The sequence below is a fragment of the Sorex araneus genome, chromosome 1 (assembly GCF_027595985.1).
Source record: "Sorex araneus isolate mSorAra2 chromosome 1, mSorAra2.pri, whole genome shotgun sequence".
Classification (NCBI taxonomy): Eukaryota; Metazoa; Chordata; class Mammalia; order Eulipotyphla; family Soricidae; genus Sorex; species Sorex araneus.
In genome coordinates, this window is record NC_073302.1 from 359,609,840 (window position 1) to 359,635,550 (window position 25,711).

General features: G+C 44.1%; 1 protein-coding gene across 7 annotated transcripts in view; it reads left to right on the forward strand.

Moving 5' to 3' along the window:
• Window positions 1–25,711, forward strand: part of PDE1C (phosphodiesterase 1C) — a 645,533-nt gene that overhangs the window by 317,162 nt on the left and 302,660 nt on the right. Inside the window, exons 1-2 of one of the 7 annotated variants that reach the window (XM_055138726.1) lie at window positions 17,880–18,229; window positions 18,431–18,775. The exons of 5 other annotated variants lie outside the window; for them this stretch is intronic. In XM_055138726.1, the coding sequence (XP_054994701.1) occupies window positions 18,675–18,775 (101 nt within the window). In that variant the 5' untranslated portion in view covers window positions 17,880–18,229; window positions 18,431–18,674. Of the gene's footprint in view, window positions 1–17,879; window positions 18,230–18,430; window positions 18,776–25,711 lie in introns of those variants that run through there. One more of the 7 variants, XM_004606905.2, reaches the window with a different exon arrangement.

The following is a 25,711-nucleotide window of genomic DNA, read 5'->3' on the forward strand; positions in this document are numbered from 1 at the left end:
CTCTCTCTCTCTCTCTCTTTCGCTCGCTCACTCTGGAGCTTGCTCTCGCTCTGTCTCTCTCTGACTTCCCCCCACCCCCCTCCCTTTGGAATTGGGCCAAAGTGCAGTCTTGCTCCAAATGTTCCTTCCTGTCAGTCAGAGGTGACAAACATGAGTCACATCTGGCCGCCCTGTGGGTTTTTCCAGCGCATTCCCTCCGCCTCCGGTCGCTCCCCTGCACCGTTTCACGGCTGATTAACGGTGAGCAGGCGAGCACCACGGGGCTGCGCGGCGCTGAGGTCAGACAGCGGCGCAAAAAGGGATTTTCCTCCGCTCTGCAAACACCCGGCAACGTCAGCGAGCCTCGAGGGCGCTATCACTTGCAGCTCTGGAAGCGCCATCTGATGGGATATTGATCTGGCGCGAGCTTCAGCAGCAGCTGGGACAAATGAGGCCCCCGGCTGAGGCCGGCAACTGCGGGCCAACAGGAAAAGCATGACCGGAGTGTTTGCAAACGCCTGCGATGTGCTCTGCCGGGGACAGGGACTGACACGGGCCAGGCTGCTGCCAGGGAGCTGGGGAGCTGAGAAGCAGGCGTTTTTGCCTGTCCTTCTGAGAGCTCAGCCAGACTCCCCAGTGTTAAGCATTTGCTTAATCCGTTTTCTAAAAATGGAGAATGAAAAGTTCATCATCTCTGCTACATCTTCAGGGGCCTTCTCCCCCCCACCCATGAACTATTCTGCAGCTGATTCAGGAGTGATTTTCTTGTCTTCTTTTTAGTTTTCTCCGTTCTTTATACTTGAAATAGATGATGAGGTTGCCTTCATTGGTGGCATTCGCTAGGGCTAGCTAGGAGGAAAAATAGCACTGAAATTCTAATCAAATTTATAGTCAGATTGAACCATGCCAATCTCCCTGCCGATGGTCTGACATAAACACATTTTTTTAAAAAATTGATGAAAATGTTGTTTCTAAAGGCACAGTAAACTGACCAAGTCCTGAGGTCAGTCGTGACTGACCAGTCCTCTGAATAAATCTGGAACTGAGTGTGACTTTGCTAAGGGGAGGTGGGAGACCTCTTGAAAATATCATACATTAGAATGTCCTCTCTGCCTGGCTGGGTCCCACACGTGGAGACAAATAAATCCTGCAAATCAACTGTCACTGTCACTGTCATCCCATTGCTCATCGATTTGCTTGAGCATGCACCAGTAACATCTCTCATTGTGAGACTTATTGTTACTGTTTTTGGCATATCAAATACACCACAGGTTGCTTGCCAGGCTCTGCCGTGTGGGGGCGCGATACTCTCGGTAGCTTGCCAGGCTCTCCGTGAGGGCAGAGGAATCGAACACGGGTTGGCCATGTGCAAGACTAACACCCTACCGCTGTGCTATCGCTCCAGCCCTGCAAAACAACAACATAAAAACAAAAAACAAAACAAAAAAAAAAACAAAGAGGAAAAGAGATCACAGGTCCCAGGGATCTTTAGGAATTACTTGGACTTAAATTTACAAAAATGCATGGCTTCTATTTGAGGGAATCTACTACATGAGAATCTGGGAAATCATTACTTGAATAATTAAAATGAGATCCATGATAACTGATTTCTGGACTGGGTTCAGAGGGTGCTTCTGCGATATTGTGTGGATGGGCAAGGCATACAATGAGTGATTTGGGGGCCAGAGCAATAGTACGGTAGGGAGAGCATTTGCCTTGCTCATGGCTGACCCGGCACTGCATATGATTCCCCAAGCCTGCCAGGAGTGATCAGAGCACAGAGCTAGGAGTAAGCCCTGAGCACTGCTGGGTATGGGCAGACCCTCCCAACACTGTTCCTCCTCACTACCCCCCCCCCAAAAAAAATAAAACCCAGTACAAACAAGCACAAAATAATGAAAATAATGGTTGGTTTTCAGGAATGCTCTTTGTGTCCTGGTGGGGGAGGGGAGCATTAAATGAAATCATTGTTATTTCAAGACTAATTGATTCAGAAGGCAGTTTGGTTTGGGCATAGTGAATGCAGAATGGTTTTAACAGACCTTAATTGACTTGATTGGCTCTGTTTTCAAGGACTCAGCACTCTTTTTGCTTGTAATTCTCAAGTGCTTCCTAAATCGCATTGAGAAGGACAATTTTCATTTCTTCATTACATTTAGCCCAGGCCATGGGGAAGCCATGTCACTATCTGTGAGAGGTCATCAGTTGCATTGGGGGGTACTGTGGCACTCAAATGCTTTCAGAACTTCTTCCAGAGATTGTCTTTGAGTGCTTATTGCTTTTAAAGTGTGTCCATAAATTTCCAGTCCTCTTTATGGGCTTCCATTCCTTTCCATAAATTAAGTCCCACTTCCTGCTTAAAGGAGTTTTTAATATCTTCAAAGCAGAAATGTAAGCCTATTATCAATGTCTGAGAGTCCATCAGTCTGGATGTGTGAAGGAATATGGATCAAATCAAGGTTCCTTCAGGGGCTTTTTACTAGCATAAACTTGACAAAAGCATGTTGGTAGAAGACATTCGTAGAGACAAACTCTTTTATTTTCATGCATCTTGAAAAGCCTTTCACTTTTGAGAATCACATGGCCTACAGTCAACCATTTAGATTCCCTGAGGACATTTTTGAAAATCCTGTCAAGAGTAGTTAATGTCTCTTATTTCCCTTGTGTGCTGAATCACACAGAAAGTAACACTTCACTTATCAGGAGGTTCAGCTGCCAGATAATTGAATGTAAACCCCTTATGCACATAAAAAGTAACCTGGGCAGTGCCTCACTGCCTTTCCTTGAGTAGCCCCATCTTAACTTCTGGTCTAATTGATATTTCATTTGTTCTCAGGCCTTCAGTTTGCTGTTTGAGTATAGTTTATATGGTAGGAAACACATTGGGTCATCACTGTCACTGTATCACTGTCATCCCGTTGTTCATCGATTTGCTCAAGCAGGTGCCAGTAACGTCTCCATTCATCCTAGCCCTGAGATTTTAGCAGCCTCCTCTCTTTATTCGTCTTTCTCAACAGTGCTGTATTGGAGGCTCTTTCAGGGTCAGGGGAATAAGACCCATCATTGTTACTGTTTTTGGTATATCGACTATGCCATGGGGAGCTTGCCAGGCTCTGCCTTGCTGGCAGGATACTCTTGGTAGCTTGCCGGGTTCTCCAAGAGGAAGAACTAGACAATAAGAGACTTCTGGGAGCTTTGCTTTATAGTCTCTGGATCTTGTCCGTTGATGGGATTACATGGCGCTAGGGGCAGTTTGTGGGTGTGACTGCCTAGCTACTGATGAAAGGAGGATCTGGGTGGAGGAGGCCCAGAACCAGTCCAAGCAGACTTGGAGACCTCAGCCCGGGTCCCACACACCTGGGTTCCTCTGCTGGTTCCTTCATGCATGAGGCTCCTCCAAGCATGTGGAGAGTGGTCTTGAGCATGGCTGTGGCTGGGTTGCGGCGGTCTTTGGCTGCCGGGGCTCTGCTTGGGGCAGGGAGGGAAACTCACCCCGACCCCCTCCGAGGGGCCCTGGTGAAGGCAGCAAGGTGTGGGGGCATATGACATTGGGTCATATATGAAATAAATGTCACCGTCCTTTCAGAGAAGGCTAGCTAGTAATTGGTCAATTGTTCTGTTGTGTACTTGGGCTTGTGATGGCACGGCACTCATGGTCTTTGCTCTCCAGGACTCTGATGAATCTTGCACTGACACTACCAACAGGGAAATTAGTTCATGTCACTCTTAATTTAGTTCACTGTTGTCACTGTGGATTTAGGATGCTGGATCTTCTGGTATTATCTAAAGTCACTTCCTGGGTTCATTAACATCCTGATTAAGTCAGGACCATTTTTGCTCCTTCCTGTCCATACTTCATCAGTAGCATGATTCTTTGTAAGCAAAATCTGCAGTTCCCAAATTATTTCTCTTAAGACTTCAGAGGACAGCTGGTCCTTATATACTCCCTTCAGGCTCTCCTCTGGCCTTGCTTCCACCATCCCAAGCCATTATCTGCCACACTCTAGTGACCACTTACTATCTTTCCTATCAGGCCTTTTTGTGCCTCAGAATCTTTGCAAATGTAGTTCCCTCTTGTCAGAAATGTTTTTATTCTCCTTGGTACCTGGTAGCTCCTCTCCTTTCTTCAGATCTTCTTAGCTTAGATGCCAGCTTCTCTCTGAGGCCATTCCTGAACCCTTAGGTGGACTAAAGGGAAACAGTAATATTGGTAGCACTTTCCCCACACCCTTGTTATGGAAGTGGAGTTTGCCCTTGAATCCAGGCTAGTCCTTTGACTACTTTATTTTGGGGACCAGGCCCAGTGGTGCTCGGAGCTTACTCCTGGCTCTGAGGTCAGGGATCACTCCTGGAAGGGATTTGGAGACCAAATGGGGTGGCAGGGATCAAACCCCGAACTTGCCACATGCAAGGCAAACACCCTACCTGCTACCTATCACTTGTGCTATCGATCCACCTTCCCCTAGGACTGTTTTAACTGACCAACACAGTGGAAGTCATGTTGGGAAGTTCTGAGCCTGGCCATAGGAGGACTGCTAGCGTCCATCTTGACTCTCCTGGATCACTTGCTCTTAGCATCTAGCTACCACTTAATGAAGTCTAAGATCATTTGGAAATATAATATGGAGAGAGTTCTGACGTTATAATGATCTCATTGCCCAGACCTGGACATAAGTGAAACTACAGTGAAATCATTCTGGATATTCTAGTCCCTCTCCCTCTTACTGCAGCTACAGGAGATACCTCCAAACAAGGAAGATCTCGAGACCAGTCTGGCTGAACCCAGACAGACCTGGAAGATAAGAAGGTAAAGTGCTGCGGAACAATAGTCATAGTATTATTTCTAATAATTTGTTGTTATAGAGGAATAGCTGGTTAAAATGCCATCCTGTGTATGAATAGGTTACACCCACATTGCTTTCTGGGTTTGTTTTTTTTTCCAGCACTTTTCACAATTTGCTTTCTTCTAAAGACACCTTTGAAAATTGAATCACTATGAAATACACAGTTACAAGGCTGTTATTTTTGGGTTTTTTGTTTTTGCTTTTTGGGTCACACCCTGCGATGCACAGGGGTTACTCCTGGCTTTGCACTCAGGAATTACTCCTGGTGGTGCTTGGGGGACTGTATGGGATGCTGGGAATCGAACCCGGATCAGCCACGTGCAAGGCAAAGTCTTACCCACTGTACTATCATTCCAGCCCCGCAAGACTGTTCTTGATCGGGTTTCAGTCATACAATGTTCCAACACCATCCCTCTATCAATGTACATTTCCTACAACCAGTGTTCCCCCTTTTTACTCCTGGCACCCCTCCCCTCAGCCTGTCTCTATGGCAGGCACTTTCTCTCTCTCTCTCCTCTCTCTCTCTCCCCCTTCCCCCTCTCTCCCTCCCTCTCTCCCCCTTCCCCCCCACTTTTGGTCATTATGATTTACAGTACAGATACTGTGGAGTTCTCATGATTGTTCCTTTACTTTCATTTAGCATGGACACTTATTGACACTTTTCAATGATGTATTTGTTGTTTTGAAATTGTTTACTGTTTCCACAATGACATTGATGTTCTATGATGCAGCCATTGGCTTATACAAAAATTGTTGACTGCTGCAAGCTTGTGATCTCCCAGTGTTGGCAGATATAAAGTAATGAGCAATTGTTTGGTTAGTGAATACAATTAAAAGGTTCCAGAGTTAATTTGTGGGATTCTGTTCCCCTAAGCCCCACCCCTGTGCCCCCCTCCACACTCCTTGCACCCCCAATGTATCACTTGTATCACTTTTAGTCCTGTTGATCTTTGATTTGCTGGAGCTGGTGCCAGTAACGTCTCCATTTGTCCCTGTCATGTGCTAGTGCAGCCCAATGATATCTGCTTGCTCCAGGAACAGGAAGAGCCTCAAATCATTCATTCAGGGATTTGACAAAGAAATCTGACCATCTAGTTGGTGGGCAGCCACGAGGTCTTCTGACGTCCTGTGGAATCCAGTTGGTAATAGCTCTAGTCCAGCGGTCGTTTCTGAATCACATTACATGACTGGCCCATCTGATTTTTGATGCCTTGGCAAACGAGACAGCATCCCTGATTTTTGACTGTCAACGGAGGTCAGAACTTTGGATTCCTTCTCTCACTTGAGTGAGACGTGATACTCCTAGCATAGCTCTTTTGATTCCTCACCCCCAATGTAGAAATTAGAATTAGCAAATCATCTGTGATGGCACTTCAAAAGCAGTGAAAAAAATGTAGTCATGCTAGTTAAATCAGCATTCTACTTTTCATACATGGTAAATGCAATTCTGCTTTGCTGGAAGTTTTCCTTATTTTTTCCCCTTTGGGAAGGCTTTGCCAGTGTCCCCTTCTTTTAGCTGGTATGTCTTCTTGAACCTCTGAGAAAACCATTCCACTAAACCCTCAGGTGGAAATAGGAGGGTTTCTTAGGACCCGTACAGTCAGTTTGGAGCTATCAGAGCATGTGCCATGAGTGCAGGGAAATGGCTTCTGATCTCAGCTCTGCCACCAGAAATTCCTGGGCCTATTGCCTGGTTATCTAACCTGCTTGGAGGGCTGCTCCAGTCAGCATAATTAGGAGCTTTGGTAAAGGAGTTGTGAAGGTCCCTCTCAGGGCTGAGGTTTTCCACATTCAAATTTGTTTTACAAAGATAGGAAGAACTGCCCGCTGATTAATGTGCATTTGAATCAGAATTTGGCTGATGGTATAGCATCAGCAGTTTCCCACGAACAAAATTTTAAATTTCATTAGTACAGCCGAGTTAATTTTGCTGGGTTGGCAGTGTGTTCTGAAAGACAGAGTGACCACCAGGGCCAGGAGTGAGGAAGTCTCATGTGTCATGCTACCTGGCCATTGGCAGGAACCCGGAACAGGTAGAGACACATCAGTGACCCACTCAGACTTTATTCATTTCCTTTTGAAACTGGGGATGAGAATACGTATTTTACTTACAGTTGTTTTCAGGGGCTAAAATGTATGATGTAGAAATGCTTTGATAAGACACTACCAAAAAGTCATTGAGGCAGGGTTTTTTTTTTTTTTTTGTCAAGCAAGATAAGTTTTTTTTTTTTGTAATTAAAATTTATTTATTTTTTTTCTTTAATTAATTCACCATGTGGAAAGTTACAAAGCTTTCAGGTTTAAGTCTCAGTTATACAGTTATACACTGCTCAAACACCCGTCCCTTCACCAGTGCACATATTCCACCACCAAGAATCATAATATACCTCCCCCCTTCCCCCCACCTCCCCAGCCCCCCACCCTGCATGTGTAACTGGTAAATTTCACTTTACTTTCACTCTACTTTGATTACATTCAATATTTCAATAAAAAAATTCACTATTATTGATTTGGAGTTTCTCCCCCCTAAAGTCGATCTGCTGAAAAGAAAGCATTTGGTAATTTGTTTTCCATTGCTGAGAATGAAAAGATATGAGGTCAGGAGGCCGCACTAGCAGCAGCATAGTTTTGGATTTCTGTATTTTAGTAACTAAGTCTAGTGAAATGTCTGCCAGGAATCACAACATTGTAAGCTTGTACCTTTCAGCTACTTTATATTCCACATATGAGTGTGATCTTTCTATGTCTGTCTCTTTCTTTCTGACTCATTTCACTCAGCATGATACTTTCCATGTTATCCACTTATATGCAAATTTCATGTCTTCATGTTTTCTGACAGCTACATAGTATTCCATGTGTAAATATACCAGAGTTTCTTTAGCCAATCATCTGTTTTCGGGCACTCTGGTTTTTTCCATATTGTGGCTATTGTGAACAGAGCGGCAATGAACATGGAAATGCAGATGTCATCTCTACTATACCTTTTTGCCTCTCTGGGATATATTCCCAGGAGTGGTATTGCTGGGTCAAATGGGAGCTCAATTTCTAACTTTTTGAGAATCGTCCATATTGTTTTCCAAAAGGGCTGAACTAGTCGGCATTCCCACCAGCAGTGAAGGAGAGTCCCTTTCTCCCCACATCCACGCCAACACCGGTTGCTTTTGTTTTTGGGGATGTGGGCCAGTCTCTGTGGTGTGAGATGATATTTCATTGTTGTTTTGATCTGCATCTCCCTGATGATTAGTGATGTTGAACATTTTCTCATGTGCCTCTTAGCCATTCGGATTTCTTCTTTGGAAAAGTTTCTGTTCATTTCATCAGCCCATTTTTTGATCGGGTTGGCAGTTTTCTTCTTGTGGAGTTCAACCAGTGCATTGTATATCCTCGTTATCAACCCTTTATCGGATGGGTACTGCATAAATATCCTTTCCCATTCTGTAGATTGTCTTTGTATTTTGGTCACTGTTTCTTTTGAGTTGCAGAAGCTTCTTAGTTTGAGATAGTCCCATTTATTTATCTTTTTTTCACTTGCTTGGCCAGTGGCGTGTCAGCTTTGAAGATACCTTTGGCTTCAATGTCGTGGAGGGTTTTGCCGACCTTATCTTCAATGTACCTTAGGGATTCTAGTCTGATGTTGAGGTCTTTAATCCATTTTGATCTGATTTTTGTACATGGTGATAGATGGAGGTCTAAGCCCATTTTTTTGCATGTGGCCATCCAGTTTTGCCAGCACAATTTGTTAAACATGCTTTCCTTGCTCCACTTCACATTTCTTGCTCCCTTATCAAAGATTAGATGATCATATATTTGGGGGTGTATGTCAGAGTATTCAACCCTGTTCCATTGGTCTGCCGCTCTGCCTTTGTTCCAGTACCATGCTGTTTTAATGACTACCGCTTTGTAGTAGAGTTGGAAGTTGGGGAGGTTGATTCCTCCCATTTTCTTTTTCCCAAGGATTGCTTTAGCTATTCGTGGGGGCTTATTGTTCCATATGAATTTCAGGAGCGCTTGCTCCATTTCTTTGAAGAATGTCAAGGGTATCCCTATAGGGATCGCATTGAATTTGTACAATGCTTTGGGGAGAATTGCCATTTTGACAATATTAATTCTTCCAATCCATGAGCAGGGGATGTCTTTCCATTTCCTCGTGTCCTCTTTTATTTCCTGAAGTAGTGTTTTATAGTTTTCATTATACAAGTCCTTTACCTCCTTTGTCAAGCTGATTCCGAGGTATTTGATTTTTTGAGGCGCAATTGTGAACGGGATTGCTTTCTCGGGTCACTTTCTTCTCTCATTATTTGCATATAGGAAAGCCATGGACTTTTGGGTATTGATTCTATAGCCAAGCAAGACAAGTTTTATTGAACAAAATTTTCTTAGAAAGATAGGGGGGAGAGAAGAGAGAAGAAAATAAGCAAAGATAAAAGCAAGTAAGATATATGTTTAAGGAGAACACAAGCTTGAAGAGTAAGCTGACGAATTTCTTGATAGATTTATCAGGATAATTAGCACTGTATCACTGTAGCACTGTCCTCCCATTGTTCATCGATTTGCTCGAGTGGACACCAGTAACATCTCCATTGTGAGACTGGTTGTTACTGTTTTTGGTATATCGAATACACCATGGGTAGCTTGCCAGTCTCTGCCGTGTGGGCGAGATACTCTCCGTAGTTTGCCGAGAGGGACAGAGGAATTGAAGGCAAATGCCGTACCTGCTGTGCTATTATTCCGCCCATCAGAATAATTAAGAGTCTCCTTATTTTTCACTTTGATCATTGTGAGTCCAAGGTTCCTATCCTGTTTTTCCAATTTCCTTTCTTCCATTTCTTGTTGGACTTGTGAGAACTTCTATCAGTCACAATACTTGTCATGGGTCAGAATAAAAAAAAATTCCTTATGCAAATGTCAAAGAGAGATATGTGTAAAATTCATATTGGTTGAGACAGAAATCTCATTAAAACTAATTCGGTGGAAACATCATAGGTAGGATGATTTATAGGGTTCTATCATGTAGAAGTCCTTGAAAACGGAAACTTCAGGGGCCAGAGAGATAGCATAGTGGGATAAGGTGTTTGCCTTGCACGCAGGCTACCTGGATTTGGTCCCCAGGATCCTATATGGTTTCCTGAGCACTGCCAGGAATGATTCCTGAGCATAGAGCCAGGAGTAACTCCTGAGCACCAGCAGGTGTGGCCCCCAAACCAAAGAAGGTACCAAAAAAACAAACCATGAAGCTGCAAATTCAGTAATAGTGGAATCAAGGGCTTGAAAAGATCTTTTGACACTTTTGGGTGGGGGAGTGTTATCTTTCTCCCTTGACTTCTGATTCTTTTTTTGCCAGTGCTGCTTTTTTTTTTAAAAAAATTATTCAATCACTGTGAGAACAGTTACGAAGCTTTCAGGTTTAAGTCTCAGTCATACAATGATCAAACACCCATCCCTTCACCAGTCCACATGTTCCACCACCAAGAATCCCAGTATACTCCCTGAACCCCCACCCTGCCTGTATGGCAGATGATTCTCACTTTACTATTTCTTCACTTTGATTACATTCAATTTTCGGCAGAAAACCCACTATTATTATTTGGAATTTTCCCCCAACAATCAGACCTGCCAAAAAGGCATCATTAGATCATTTGTTTTCTATTGCTGATAATGAAGAGCATATGATGTCGCACGGCTGCAACAGCGGCCACATGGTTTTGGAACTCTGATATTTTAGTAATTAAGTTCAGAGGAATTTCTGCCAGCAGCCGCTGCATTCCGAGATTGGTTTGTGTACCTCTGGGATCATAGCCATTCAGGAGCGGAAGAGCCATTCATGGCAACCACTTGGGGTCTTGTTTGGGCAGGGAGCAGGGCCGCTTCTGCCCCCACCCCCATCATGAGATTTCCTGAACACCCCATCACTGCAAGCTCCTACCTCTCTGTTTAATTGGCTTTGAAAGGTGGTGGTCTCCATGCTGCCACAAAGGGGAAAAGGCCGAGGGACAAAAACTCTTCCCCTCTTGGAGTGGCAGAGGGCCGTAGCTTAGTTCACAGTCCAGGAGCATTTCTGCGAGCTGTGTTCCGAGATTGGTTTGTGTGCCTCTGGGATCATGGCCATTCAGGAGCAAAGGAGACATTCTTGGGTGGCCGCTCAGGGTCTCATCTGGGCAGGGAGCAGGGCCGGTCACCCCCCATCCCCGTGAGATTTCCCCTGTGCCCCATCACTGCAAGCTCCTACCTCTGTCCAGTTGGCTCTGAAAGGTGGTGGTCGCCATGCTGCCGCAAAGGGGAAAAGGCTAAGGGACAAAAACCCTTCCCCCACTCTTTCACTGTTGGTGGGAATGCCGACTGCTCCAGCCTTTCTGGAAAACAGTATGGACAATCCTTCAAAATCCAGAAATTGAGCTTCCATATGACCCCACAATACCAGTTCTGGGAATACATCCCGAGGATGCAAAAAATCACAGTAGAAATGACATCTGTACCTATATATTCATCACAGCACTTTTCACAATAGCCAAAATCTGGAAACAACCCGAGTGCCCTAAAACAGATGACTGGTTAAAGAAACTTTGGTACATCTACACAATGGAATACTATGCAGCTGTTAGGAGAGATGAAGTCATGAAATTTGCTTATAAATGGATAAACATGGAGAGTATCATGCTAAGTGAAATGAGTCAGGAAGAGAGGGAAAGGCATAGAAGGACTGCACTCATTTGTGGAGTGTAAGGTAGCATCACATGAGACTGACACCCAAGGACAGTAGATACAAGGGCCAGGGGGATTGCCCCATAGCTAGAAGACTGCTTCATGAGTGGAGGGGAGAAGGCAGATGGAATAGAGAAGGGATCACTGAAAAAATGATGGCTGGGGGCTGGAGTGATAGCACAGCATATAGGGTGTTTGCCTTGCACACGGCCGACCCAAGTTTGATTCCCAGCATCCCATATGGTTCCCCGAGCATCGCCAGGAGTAATTCCTGAGTGCAGGAGCCAGGAGTAACCCCTGTTCATTGCAGGATGTGACCCGAAAAGCAAAAAAATAAATGATGGCTGGAGGAACCAATTGGGATGGGAGATGCTTGCCGAAAGTAGATAATGGAACAAACATATGACCTCTCAGTGTCTGTGTTGCAAGCCATAATGCCCAAAAGTAGAGAGAGAGTATGGGGAATATTGTCTGCCACGGAGGCAGGAAGAGGGTGGGAAAGGGGAGGTATACCCGGGATATTGGTGGTGGTGAATGTGCACTGGTGGAGGGATAGGTGTTTGATCATTGTGAGATTGTAACCCAAACATGAAAGCTTGTAACTATCTCACGGCGATTCAATAAAATTAAGAAAAATAAACAAAACCTTCCCTTCCGGGGGCAGCACTGGACTGTAGCTTAGTTCACAGTCCAGGAGCATTTCTGCCAGGAGCTGCTGCGTTCCGAGATTAGTTTGTGTGCCTCTGGGTTCATGGCTATTCAGGGGCAGAGGAGCCGTGCTAGTGCTGCTTTTCTGGTGTGCTCACACATGGTGTTAAGATAACCTCAGGACCAAGAGAACCTGAAGCCCTGTAGATATGTATCTTGGAAAAAAAAAAGATTTTGGTTTCTTTCTCTAAGGCCACATCAAATCTTCCACAAAGAAATGGGATTGGATAGTCTTAGATCCTGAGTGATGATGTTATTCAGATGGCTCTTGATTGGTCAACCTCAGTTCCATGTATTAGAGTCAGATTTAACTGTAAAAACAGAGTTCAGGTTTTCCTGATGTTCTTTTTGGCTGCTGAATAGCTTGGTTAGCCCAGGTCAGGCTGTGTGGTTTTCCAATCAAGATAGGTGAGAACTGAAACCCTTTCTAGCTCCTTTCCATTCAAAGGGCACCCAGCCTTTCCCAGCCTTGGCCAGGAAGAGAAGGGTCTTGCCCTAGGTCACATATGACTCATTACTCCCTCCTGCCCCCAAGTCTGTTCCTTGGTCGGAAGGATTCTGTGAATGTCTCCTGGCATCGGGCAAGTAAAAAGGTCTTGTCAGAGAAAGGTGCAGACACTGGATCAGGCCCACACAGGTTTCATCAAACTACCTCTGAGTGGCGGCTCCATCCTCTTCCTACTCCCATCTTCACTCCTTGCTTCTCTGGGCCACTAACTGAATAATATAGATGTTGGTTACTCAGAGCTTCATTTTAGGAGGGGCTGAGAATGGGATTATCTGGGTTTGACCAATTTGAATAAACTGATGTTTATTCTAGTGCAAGTGGTTCCTGGGACAGAAACTGCCCCAAATTCTAAAACAGAGAAGATGTGATAGGGTGGAAGAAGCAGTGTTACTGTCATCAGAGATACCCTTTTGCAAGAAAAGGAAGCCAGTGGGAGAGAAGAGCCTCTTTCAACTCTGTGTTTTGGCTACCAGTCCACATTTGGTAGGGGCAGGAAGGAGGGGCTGCTGTGCCTAGTGATGCTACTTCCAATGTTCTGATGCTTCTCCAGAATTTCCACCTCAACATATTCACTTGAGGATGCCACTGCCAAGTCATGAAAAATGTATCCAGGACACTGACTTGCTTTGTGGAGGTCAAAGAAGCAGATGATCTCATAGTTGGAAGATGGTCACCCATGGGAGACAATGATGTGCTTTCTCTTATTCTGTCTCCTGGTCTGACTCTTCCTTCTTTGTAAACAGAGGAGCTTATTTGCATCTGAATTCATCTTCTGGAGCCTGAGTTATCATTTGCCCCATAGTTGCTGCATACTCTTGGGGCAGGTTTGGAGAGCTAACCTCAGTGTATGACGTATTCTCAGTGCTGGAAATATATGCTTCCTTCTGCTTAGTGCTCCTTCTTCTTACCTTCTGCTTACCAGGAGGGGTACCACCTGCACTAAAATGGGGTACCACCTTTTCTCATGCCCTGTGCACTTTTCATGCATGGCTCTCTCTTTCAGCTAGCTTCTGCCTTTACTCACCTTCCATGTGTGCAGCCAGTTTAAAAATGCATCTTTACTCTGTAGCTTTTCTGACTCCTTGCCAGTATTAGTCACCTTTTACCTGTGCTTCTGCAACCCTACTCTGTTTTATACCTTTTTTGCTTATCTTTTTTTGTTTGTTTTAGCAGGGAGTTGGTATAACAAAGGGGAAAGAAATGAAACATGAATTTTGTATGCTGGGCAGGGTTGAAAATATGGCTTGACTACTTATTAATTGCAGCTCTTTGCAAAAGTGATCTGACCTTTCAGAGACTCCTTTGTATTGTAAATGGGTATAAAGTGTTTTGGTGAGGAACAAAATGAACCAACATGTGATGTGGCTAGCCTGGTGCTTGGCATATGGTAGTTCTCAGTAACTGATAGGGCAGTAGTGGTTGTGGTTATTTTTGAAACATGGAATCATAGATATGAAAGGGAATGGAGTGGTGATTCTCATGTCTACAAAGTCAGGCATGAAAATAGCTTTTCCTTAAACTTTGCCAGGAATCCTCTTACTGGGGAGTTTTGTTTGTTGTTTGTTTTGGCCACATCTAGTGATGCTCAGGGCCTATTCCTGGCACCGTGCTCAAGGATCATGCCTGATGGGGCTTTGGGGACTATATGCTAGTAGTGTTGGGGATTAAATCCAGGTCAAGCATGTGCAAGGCAGGCACCTTAACCGTTGTACATTCTCTCTGGACTTATGATACTTAATGCTGAAAATGCAGATGTTGGTAGCATTTAAGCTACTGTATATCTCTGTGAGGGTCTATTTTAAACTGGCAGCTATATAATATGTGCCTTTAATATAAACATGTATATATATAAATGTATAGCGTATTGATATGTGAACGCATGTTGGCATATACCTAGTGATATTTCATCATATAAAATTTTTTTTGTCTTACTCACAGTCCCATGAACGCTAGGGAAGAGCTGTAGAGATAGTGTTGGGCAGGGAAAGAAAACACATGCATTACGTTTCTCTTCTTGTCCTCACAGTGCAGGCTGTTTTGCAGAGAAGCGTGGTGTTGTATATGTTTACAGCAATATTCAGCAATTTCTTTTCCCAGATCTTTCCAGATGACTCATAGAGTCATAAAGGTGAAACAAATAATTTTGTTGGTGGGGTTGTCTCTATTCTTTATTTCAAAGATGTGGAGAATGGGATCCTGTGAGGTGGACTGATTTGTTAGATAAAGTAATAAAAATTTGATAAGGTAAGAAACTGTAGCTCAAACTCTGGTCCTCTCCAGTTCAGTCTAGAAAAACTCCATACTTTTACAGAATTACAGAATGGGTATGTCAATACAAATGGACCATACTTAACATAACACAGCATATATTGTCTTGGTTTTGTAGTAATGTAACAGAAATAGGAATTGGATTTGACAGAAACTGAACTTCAGCTTTTGAAATTTGCTGTTTTCTCAGGCTAGAGATAGGTGATACAAAACACTAATGATCCTTGGTAGCACTAGTCACAGCCCTAAGCATCCACCTGATCCTGAGGGGACTCAACCAATACTCTACAGTCATAGTATATACTGTGATATCTATAAAATGTTGACCTGTGTCTTAGATCTTCCACACTTTATTATAGAACTGATTTTGTGTGAGATGTTTTTCCCCCAGATGCTGGCTATTGTCAGTGTTCTGAACATGTTAAGGTAGGTTTGGCTAAACTGTGATGTCTGATGTGTTAGATGTATCATATGTGCTTTCAGTCTGTGTGTTTTCAATTCAAGAGTGGTTTATCTGTATGTAATGCCAACATAATTGAGAAAGATTTGTGGATGTATTTGCCTAAGAGAGTTAATGTATTAACCCCTTATGGTTTAACCCCTTAGTGAATGCTTAGACCACAGAAGTCAGATACATTTACGATTATTATCATGACAACTCATTTATATTTCATCAGTAGTCTGTCCACAGTGTTCCAACTCATGGAATCCCCATTTGGGATTGTCCTGCCTCCAGAAAAAAAGTTGTTAAAATAATCTTTTTGTTTGTTTTGGAACCACATCTGATGATGCTCAGGGCTTCCTCCTGGCTCTATGCTCAGGGATCATTCCTGATTGACTTGGGAGACTATGGGGCAGGGGGTGCCGGGGATCAAATCTAGGTTGGCTTTATGCAAGGCAAGTGCCTTTTCTGCCTTACCCACTGTATATCTCTCTGGACCATTCTCTCTGTCTGTCTGTCTGTCTGTCTGTCTGTCTGTCTCTTTCTCTCTCTCTCTCATTTCTGTTTTGTTTTTGGGCAACACCCAGCAATGCTCAGGGGTTTATCCTGGCAGTACACCAGGAATTACTCCTGCAGGCTCCATGGACCATATGGGATGCCAGGGACTGAACCTAGCTTGGCGGCGTGCCAGGCAAGCAGCTTACTTGCTCTACTATGGCTTCAGCCCTGTCTCTCTGTCTCTGTCTCTCTCTCTCCATCTCTCTCCCTTTAAATGATCCCATTCACTCTTGCCATTTTTCCTTGCTGTGTGACATTGGGTGGCTGGTTAATTTTAATTCAAATATATGAATTTCATGTCAATATGTTGACTGTTTAATGCTGTAGTCTGCCTGATAGTGCCTTAACTCAGTGAAAATATGTAGTGGATCTTGAAAGTCTTCAAGGACTATCATGAGGTGGCATTGGATTGTGTGGCAGGTCTAATGTCCCTTCTAGTGAAGAAGGTCTGCACATCACTATTAAGCAGGGCCCCTGTGCACTTGGGGTGTGTGGGGTTGGCATAGTACCCTATTGCTCTTAGTTCTAAGTACTAGAAAGTGAGTGCCAGCTACAAATGGGTAAGGATTTAGATACTGTCATGTTCTTTCTTTATCAAGATCACATGGAAGAAAAACTAAGTCTTTTTTTTTTTGGTGGGCAGGGGAGAGGTGGGTAGGCACACCCAACGATGCTCAGGGCTTACTCCTGGCCTTGCCCTCAGGAATTACTCAGGGGACCATAAAGCTTGCTGGAGATAGAACTTAGGTCAACTGCATGCAAGACAAACGCCTTATCCACTCTACTATGACTCCAACCTGGGAAAAAAGTTCTTCCATGTAACATGATCTTACTTGTAAGAAGCAGCATTGGATGAAGAGAAGAGAATCCTGGGAGTGGGACAGAAAGGACCATTACCGTGGTACTATTGCAGGGCAGAAATGGTTGACCAGGATTGAAGGGGCCCCTGGGAAGGAATTCGGCACTAGTTCTTTGGTGTCAAGACTGTCTTCAGCTGAGCACAGAGCTTTTCTCTCTTTGGCCCTGTATCCTTCTCCCAAGTCCAGCCCAAGTCCAAGGCAGCCCCCTTTGTTGTGAATGGCCTCAAGGGACACTGCATTGAGTTGCAGCTGTGAGATGCTGAAAGTCACACTGTTTCCAGGATCAGCCTTGCTGCCCCCCCAGGTTCCCTGCGATGAATTTGGTGCTGATCAGCAGAGGCTGTGCCTCAGCTTAGGTTTTCCTTCCTCCCCAAGGCGGAGGTGTCTAAAGCACCTCTGCCCTCTGTCCAGTGGGGGTCTCTGTTGCAGAGAATGAGACAAACTTGACGCACTTAAGGAAACAAACATTCAAGGACTGTCCAAGCTCTAGGGCCACAGTGAAACAGTCTGCACATTTGATCTTAGCTAAAAGGCTGACAAGCAATGCACTGACCGTACTGGCTGTTTATTTTATGCACTATCTGCCTCAGGACGCTGGATCCTGACACATGAGCCATTGTTTAAGTTGACCAGACGTTTCAAAATATTCAGTAGGTACCTACAGAGCAGAGGCTGGGGAATTTCACACACCATATAAGCAGGAACTGTAAAGTATAAAGTCATGAGAGTTTCCTATTCTATTTTTGGCTATTTACAGAGAGAGAGAGAGAGAGAGAGAGAGAGAGAGAGAGAGAGAGAGAGAGAGAGAGAGAGAGAGAGGAGAGAGAGAAAAGAGAGAGAGAGAAAAGAGAGAGAGAGGAGAGAGAGGAGAGAGTGGAGAGAGAGGGGGGAGAGAGAGAGGAGAGAGAGAGAGAGAGAAGAGAGAGAGAAAAGAGAGAGGAGGAGAGAGAGGAGAGAGAGAGAGAGAGAGAGAGAGAGAGAGAGAGAGAGAGAGAGAGAGAGAGAGAGAGAGAGAGAGAGAGAGAGAGAGAGCGTCCCATTAGCAAAGAAGATGTTAGGAGTTTGCAACTGAGACGTGTGGTTACTTTAATTCTCAACTGCTTTAAAATTTCACAAAGGGCCGGCCCGGGAGGGCGTGATCCCCGGGAGATCTCGGCGCTAACCCGGCGGAGGCGGGCTCGCGTGTCCGCCCACCCGTCCCCGGGGTTTCCGCGCCGGGCCGCCGTGTCATTGCCTTGGGGCGGGCGTCGGGGTCGGGGTCGCCGCGGGGGCTCGGGGCTCCGCGTGCAGACGGGCCCCTGCCGCGCTCGCGGGTGCCAGACCAGACGCCAGACGACTTCCTCAGTTGTCAGCCGAGCTGCGGGTAAGCGAGAGGGGGGCGCCGTGGTGGGTGCGGGGCGGAAAGGGGCTGGGCCGCCCTCCAGCGCCCCTAGGCGCGCGCCTGGCCCTCCTCTGCCCGTCCCCCTGTCCCCAGGTCACTGTCTCCTTCCTGGCCTCCTCCCCCCTCTCCCACCCCCAACCCTTCAGCTGTCACCAGATCGCCTCTGTGGCTTTGTTTTAAAAGAGAGAGAATCCGAGCAGAACTCCAGCAGCCCCGACCATGCAGTGCGCCCGCAGCTGCCCCGGGGGGCCCCCGAGTCTCGGGGCACCCCGGACCCCAGCCGGCGCCCAGACTGGCTTTTGAGGGCACCCAAGAGGGAGCGCACGCACAGAGCAAGTGACAGGCAGAGGCGCGCCCGCGCACTGGCTGGGGGAGGCCGGGAGGGGCCCCCAACTCTCCAGCCTCACCCCGGCGGTAACCTGCAGCTATGGAGTCGCCGACCAAGGAAATTGAAGAATTCGAGAGCAACTCTCTGAAATACCTGCAGCCCGAACAGATCGAGAAAATCTGGCTTCGGCTCCGAGGACTGTAAGTAAATCTGCCTCTTGCCGCGTGTCCCTCTTCCACCAGTGTCCGTGGCCATGCATGTCCCTTTAAATGCGACCCCCAAGTTCCACCACCGCTTTTTCCTCTTACAGTCACTGTGCCCTTTTACAGATGTGTCTTTTGCACCGACACTGCTTTGCTGGGCTCAAGTCACGCTTTCCTGGGGGCAAGGAGAGATTGTCCTTCAGTTTCAGTTGTAGGTGGCTTTTCTGGCTTTCTTTGCCAAGGGAGAAAAGTTTCGGAACACAGTAATGGAAGCTAGAGTTTTCCTTTGCAAAGTGCTTGCCAACATCTCGGTAGGTGATCCAAGAACATAATAGTAGTTCAAAATTCCACCTGCTTTCTTAGCCACTGAAATTCTCTTCTTCCTCTTCCCATCCTTGTTCAACTTCCAATGTATTTTAGGTTTTTCCCTTGTGGACAAGTAGATACTGGGAAAATGGGATGTTTTTGAGTGAGTGGGGCTGTGGCACAGTTATTTGAGTTTCCTAGCAATATTTCACCATTCATTTATCTTGCGATGCAGTCACCAGAATTCTCTGCATTTCTTTATTGGCTCCTGTTTGCTTTTGAGTGCTGGGAAGAGATGATCTGAAAATACAAGCTATTTTCTAGGAAAGAATTTCATAAGCAGTGAACTATTGGTCACTCCAGGTGTGAAGCTGTTGTATTAGCTGTTGTGAATATACTTTGCTCTTCAATTAGCTAGTCATGTCGTAAAGATGCGTTGGTTGCAAAGTGCATTATTACCAGCTACTTATTTCATGAGTTTTTTTGGCATCAGATACCTAGTGTTCAAAAATATATTTTCCATTTTTTCCTACCAAAGTCAGAAGCAGGGAAAGTTTATTGTGCTCCAGTTGATGTTTGTAAGGGCACACTGGCAGGTACATGTGCACATGCACATGCACATTCACATGCACACACACACACACACACACACACACACACACACCAAAGCAAGCAAGCAATTTTTTAAAGGCATTGGTCTCTATCAGCCAGTTTATCTGAGGGAAGACTACATCCCAACTGAGAGAGTCAAAGGATTTCTATTCAGAAGTGCCCTATTCAAAACAAAGTAGTATGTGTTTCTTTATGGGGTCCCCATTTAAAGTGCAGTTTATGAAAGTACTTCTACCAACAGTCCAAGTGAGTATGATGGCCGTTGAGCTAAATGGGAAGGCATGCCCAATCATTTGATTTTTGTACGGTCTGACTGTTACAAGCAGAGACTTACACAGAAGTCTTGTCTTTCCAGCTAGCAGGCTCTTGATCTTTTTTTGTATAACACCTCTTTTGGTGTCTGTCACCAGCCCATGTGATATGTAACATAGGTTACCACTGATCATACAAAAAGTTGTGCGATTCAAAGGGAGGCCAGGGGTTGTCAAGCCTGGCTTCTGGTCATCAGAGCTGGAGGGATCTATATGTTTACTTAGGAAAGCCTTCTCTGGGTTGTTGACAATTGTCACCCACCAACACCTTGGAGCTCCTCCGCAGTGTGGGGCCAAATCAGCAAGGCTGAGATGGGGACTGGTACAGCAAAGCGTTTCTCACTTAACAGCACAGTCTTGTCGTTTTCACTCTTTCCTGTCCCAGGGTTCTTCCTCCTTGGTGTTGGGGTGTGATAGATTCACTTTTTTTGTTCTCTAGTCCCTTGTGTCTTCCTAGCACCTGGTGCTTTTGAGCATGAACAGTACAGGTTTTTCCTTCTCCAAATCCGTGTTTGGAAACCGTCTTGTTAGCCTTCCTACGGAAACACCTTGCCCGGCAGCAGTCCCAGCAGAGCTCTTTTCACTTTCTGATATGAAAAGGACATGTTACTCTTGTCATTTTGGCATTAAAAAAAAAACAGTGCTAAAATTCTTACTACCACTTTAAAAAACACTGTTGTGTTATAATGAGCTGCTTTTTAAGACTCAGGAATCAGAGCGCACGCTTGTTTATACAAGCTGAGATGACACTTTTGCAGCTCACAAAAGTGGCACCCTTTAGGAGACGGAAGTGTGTGTCTCCCTTAGGAAATGGAAGAGTGTGTCTCTTTATCCACATGAAAGCTAGGCCTTCAGTAAGAGAAAGAAGCCATCATTCAGTATTTTACAATGACCCAATAGTGGCATTAGGCATATGGTATCGACTTGTTACCATAATATCCTCAGAGAAAAGAAGTAAGAGATCACAAATTGTTGTTCAGCTTGTTTGAGAGTCAAATCCAGAGCATGATTCTCTCTCACCTGTTCTCTTCAATGTTATCTCTTTGGTATCCCCCTTATTGAGGTACAGCTGACTTTTTCCATCTGCACCAAAATAAAATTCCTTGTGTTTCTTATACTTCCAGTGCCTATATGGTGTGTGTATGCAGTAAGTGCTCTATCGGTGACGGAGGAAGCTTAGAGACCAAAAAGTTTGAAATGGAACAAAAATACAGATTTGGGTAGCTTACCAACCATATGACCGTTAACTAGATGGGGGCGGGGATTTTATGACGAGTGTTCCCTGGGTAGGGCAGTGGGGAAACATTGGGGCTATATATGACAAAGTTCTGGCCCTGTCTAATTCTGCTCTGGTGTTTGCCAAAGTTCTTTCCTCTTGCTCCCTTCTCTTTTTGGTACTTAGGAGAAGTACCTCTTTACTCGCTGCAAGAGGATGATTGCCATTATTATTTGTCATGAATCTGCCACATAGGAGACTACAGAGAATAATCCTCTAATGTTACTAACCTCATACTTAACCACCTTCCATGTCTGTTAGATCGATTTCATTTCTTTGTTAGGATATTGCCTCTTTCCCCAAATAGACTCGAAGCTCCATGAGGGCAGGAATTGCCTCCTGGGAGCGAGTACCTTTTTAATACTCATTGAAAACACAGGGCTGTTTCACAGGTTTCTCTAGGAAAAAGTTAGGAAAGAACTCAGTTTTTGAGCGTCATCAACTTTGGACATGTGCCTTGAATATCAGAAATGTGGATTTGAGATTGTCACAGTTGATATGAGAGCATCCTGTGATGGTTCCCCTTGCTTTGTGTAGGTGCTATGTCGCTGCTTCTAGAGCCCAGCTATGGTTCCAGGGATGTGCTATTTCTAAGTCTGCCTTCATAGCCCTGCAACCGTGGGAGTGTTCCTGTCTCCCACAGTTTGTAGGGTACAAATATTGTTAGAGGGATGCTCTGCCCTTAAACTTCTGGGGAGGCACTTTGGGCTTTCCTTAAACTTATGCAGTTGCATACTTCTTTCCTCTGCAAGAGTGGGTGGAATTTTTTCACTTTTTGGGTCACACCCGGCTATGCTCAAGGGTTATTCATGGCTCTGCATTCAGGAGTTATTCCTGGTGATGCTTGGGGGACCATATGGGATGCTGAGAATCAAACCCAGGTCTGCTGCATGCAAGGCAAACATCCTGCCCGCTGTATTATCACTCCAGTCCCTGGAATTTTTTTTTAAGGACCTCCCATTGGCTTTCTTTGTGAAGGAATCTTCCAGTTGGGGGAAATATGACAAGAACTGAACTGAAAAGATGTGGGGAAACTCCACAGATACATGGATTTGAATCATGACTTGTGCCTTGGGTCTGAACCAAGAGTTTTCCAGTTTTCAGTCTGCTGGATGATGTGACAAAATGAGACTGCTATACATTTTTCTTTCAACTAAGAGTAAGAGAATGAGTTCCATTTATTTCTTGGCATTCATTGCCACAATTGTAATTCAGCTATCATATATTTACGTTGCCAAATGAGGAAGTCATTAATATAATACATTTTTTGTTTATTTAACACTCTATAAATGATAATTTTTGCATTAACTAAATATTATTAATATAAGAGGGTTAGTAGGTATTAGGGTAACAAACTGGCAATATTTTTAATTTTATCAACATCTTATATTAATGTGCAAATAGTTAATTTGCATTCATACACAATTAACTGGTCTGTAATTTATTGCGATGTCTATTGTTTATTGCTCTGAGTTTATTGTTTTATCTCATTTCCAAGATTTCCTATCACCATTGGTAATAGAATCTGCCCTCCCTAATCCAGAACAGAGCAAGTACAGAATTTCTACTTTCTAGTTAGGAGTCTCAAGTAAGGCACAGACCCCAAGAGAACACTAAACTCTTGCTTTGTGGTAGTTCTTATGGAATGTGTTGATTTTCCTTCTCCTGACTTTCTGAGTTGTGATTGCTGGTTCCATTTCCCATTTCCCAAAGATCTTTCTCTGATAGAATATGGTGAGGTCAGCATTTGAAGAGAAGCAGAAGAGAGGAGTGTTCCTCTGATTCTGATAGTTCCACCGACTCCAGGAGCCAGTCCAGTTCTGTTGATACTCAGATGGCCTAGTGTTTGATTTCTCTGAGTTTTTTTACTTTTTCACTAAGAGCCTGAGGGACTTTTCTAAACTGCACAGCTAATATAGAAGGGGGAAAGTGAGACAGACAAGCTATTTCTTTGGTTTCATAATTCTTATTTGATTAGCCCTTCTCTGTATTTCCAATTGATTTTTTTCAGGGGTTTTAAAAAATACTGTCTTTGATGTTTAGACCACATAAGTTTACTCAGTTAACATTCACTATAAGTCCATTATGTGCAGCCTTTTTGAATAGTTTTCAGAGATGTGGAAGTAGACAATCTTCTTACCTGTCCTTCAGCAATTTTCAGACTAACAGGAGATCTTGACTTGTATAGCTAGAAGTAATGGCCTAGTTGCAGAGAGATGTATGAGAAGCTGGCTCTTCTAGAGAAGGCATTAGGGGTGGGCAGGAAGCTGAGTATTTAGCTCTGGACAGAGTCCTTCAAATCATAAAGAAGAAACTTGCAGAGATTAATTTAATCACATCAGCCTTTTGCAAAGTTGCAAAGAAGCCTTTTACTAAGATACAGGAAAGCAAGATGCCATCAACTCATCCCTGAATCCATTGCCCAGAATTCAGAGCTGTTTTTATGGCCAACTAGAGAAGCTACTTCTCCTTAGTAGGGATAGAGTTTGAGTTCAAGTGGCCTTTAGTATACCCAGCTGTAGTGGTCTAAAGTGAGTTATACAGGTGATAGTTTTTCTCCCTTACACATAAATCCCAGCCTCCTTGATGTTTTCCTCTTCATGCTCATTGAGAGGGACAGACAGAAGTTCATCAATGAAAGGAACAGTTTATTCGAACACATAGAAACTTGGGGGACCTTGATTTGTCAGCCTAGTGAGAGCTAATGTTGGAATGGAAGGCATGAGCCAGGCAACAACATGTGAAATTTTAAAACTTTCTTTTTTTGCTTCCACTTAAAATAGTGCATGTTCACAGTGGTTTCTTTTTTCCTTTTTCTTTCTTTCTTTTTTAATCTTTTTTGAGACACACCAGGCTATGCTCAAGATTTACTCCTGGATCTGTACTCTAGTATCACTCCTGTGGGGCTAGAGGGACCATATGTGGTGCCAGGGATTGAACCTGCATCAGGTACATGCAAAGCAAGCATCTTAAGCCTGTACTATTCCTCTAGCCCTGCATGTTCATAGTTGAAAGAAGCAAATAATAGATTTTACTGTCTTACACTAAAAATATTGTTATCTGCTAGGCAGGCAATCTAAATTCATTGTTCAGAAATATACTTTCCTTTTTTTTTTCTATTTGTCGGCCACAAGGCTTACACCTGGCTCTGCAGTTAGGGGTCATTCGCAGTGGGCTGGTGGGGGGACCACAAGGGCCTCGGGGTATCACACTGGGGTCACCTACATGTGTGCAAGGCAAGTGCCCTACCTATCCACTTTGGCTCCCAGACAATAACTTTAAAGTATACTGAAGCCATGTAAAGAATTATAACTATTCTGGCTTATTGGAATTCACTCTTTATTTAAACAGTTATTATTAAACTTATAATAATAGAAATGAGTCTATATGATCTATAAGAATTACCTAGATGTTAATGGGTTGTGAATTTATGAAAAGATTAAGAAAATAGTATATTCCGGAAGACATAATTATGTGTCTAGAATTATTAAACTATTATTAAGCAATAAAAATGAGTCTATATGATCTATAAGAATTACCTAGATGTTAATGGGTTGTGAAGTTATGAAAAGCTTAAGAAAATAGTATATTCCAGAAGACATAATTATGTGTCTAGATAATGAGTTATTGATATATGGATGAATATAAACTTACATGTATATGCAGGAAATTCTTCTACCTCCCAGCAAACATTACTCTAAAGCCATTGTGCCAGAATTGTGCTAGAGATACAGTGGGGACAAGACTCCTTCCAATAGGAAGCATTCAATCTGTAGGTAGAGGGAAATATTAAATATATAATTGCATAAGCACTTCCTCACTATGATGAGCACTGCCAGAAAGACAGGGTTCTGTGAAAATATGGGAGGGCACAAACCTGGTACAAGAATCAGGAAAGGCTTTCTGATTTAGTGGAAATAGGAAGTTGACCTAGACAGTATTTAACAGTGGAGGAAGATTATGGTAGGGTGTTTAAGATGTGGGAAACAGCCTGTGCACAGTCAGGAATATGAGAAAACAAAAGAAGACCAAGAAGTTTCAGTAAGGTCTGGAGTGAGGGGCTCAGAGTCAGCTGGAGAGGGTTTGCATTAGAGGCCTTGCCGGTGAGAAGCTTTGTAACTATAGGGATGGGTGTGAGAGCTTTTCAGGAGAGAGACAAAATAAGACTGGGACATGGGTAGATGGGGAGAATTATAATTTAGAGAAACTCGTAAGTTTTTAGTAGGTTGATTCCCCAGGTGCTGTTAACTTAGATCAGTATCAGCGAGGGGGAAACAAGTTAGCCAGTTTGGTTGTGTGTGGGAACAGAATGAATGGGAGTAGAGACATGAGTTCACCATTGACACGACTACGTTGAGTGTTTTGGCTGGAAATTACTGTGGTGCATCCAACGGACATTAAGTTCTGTTTATCCAGATTCCAAACAAC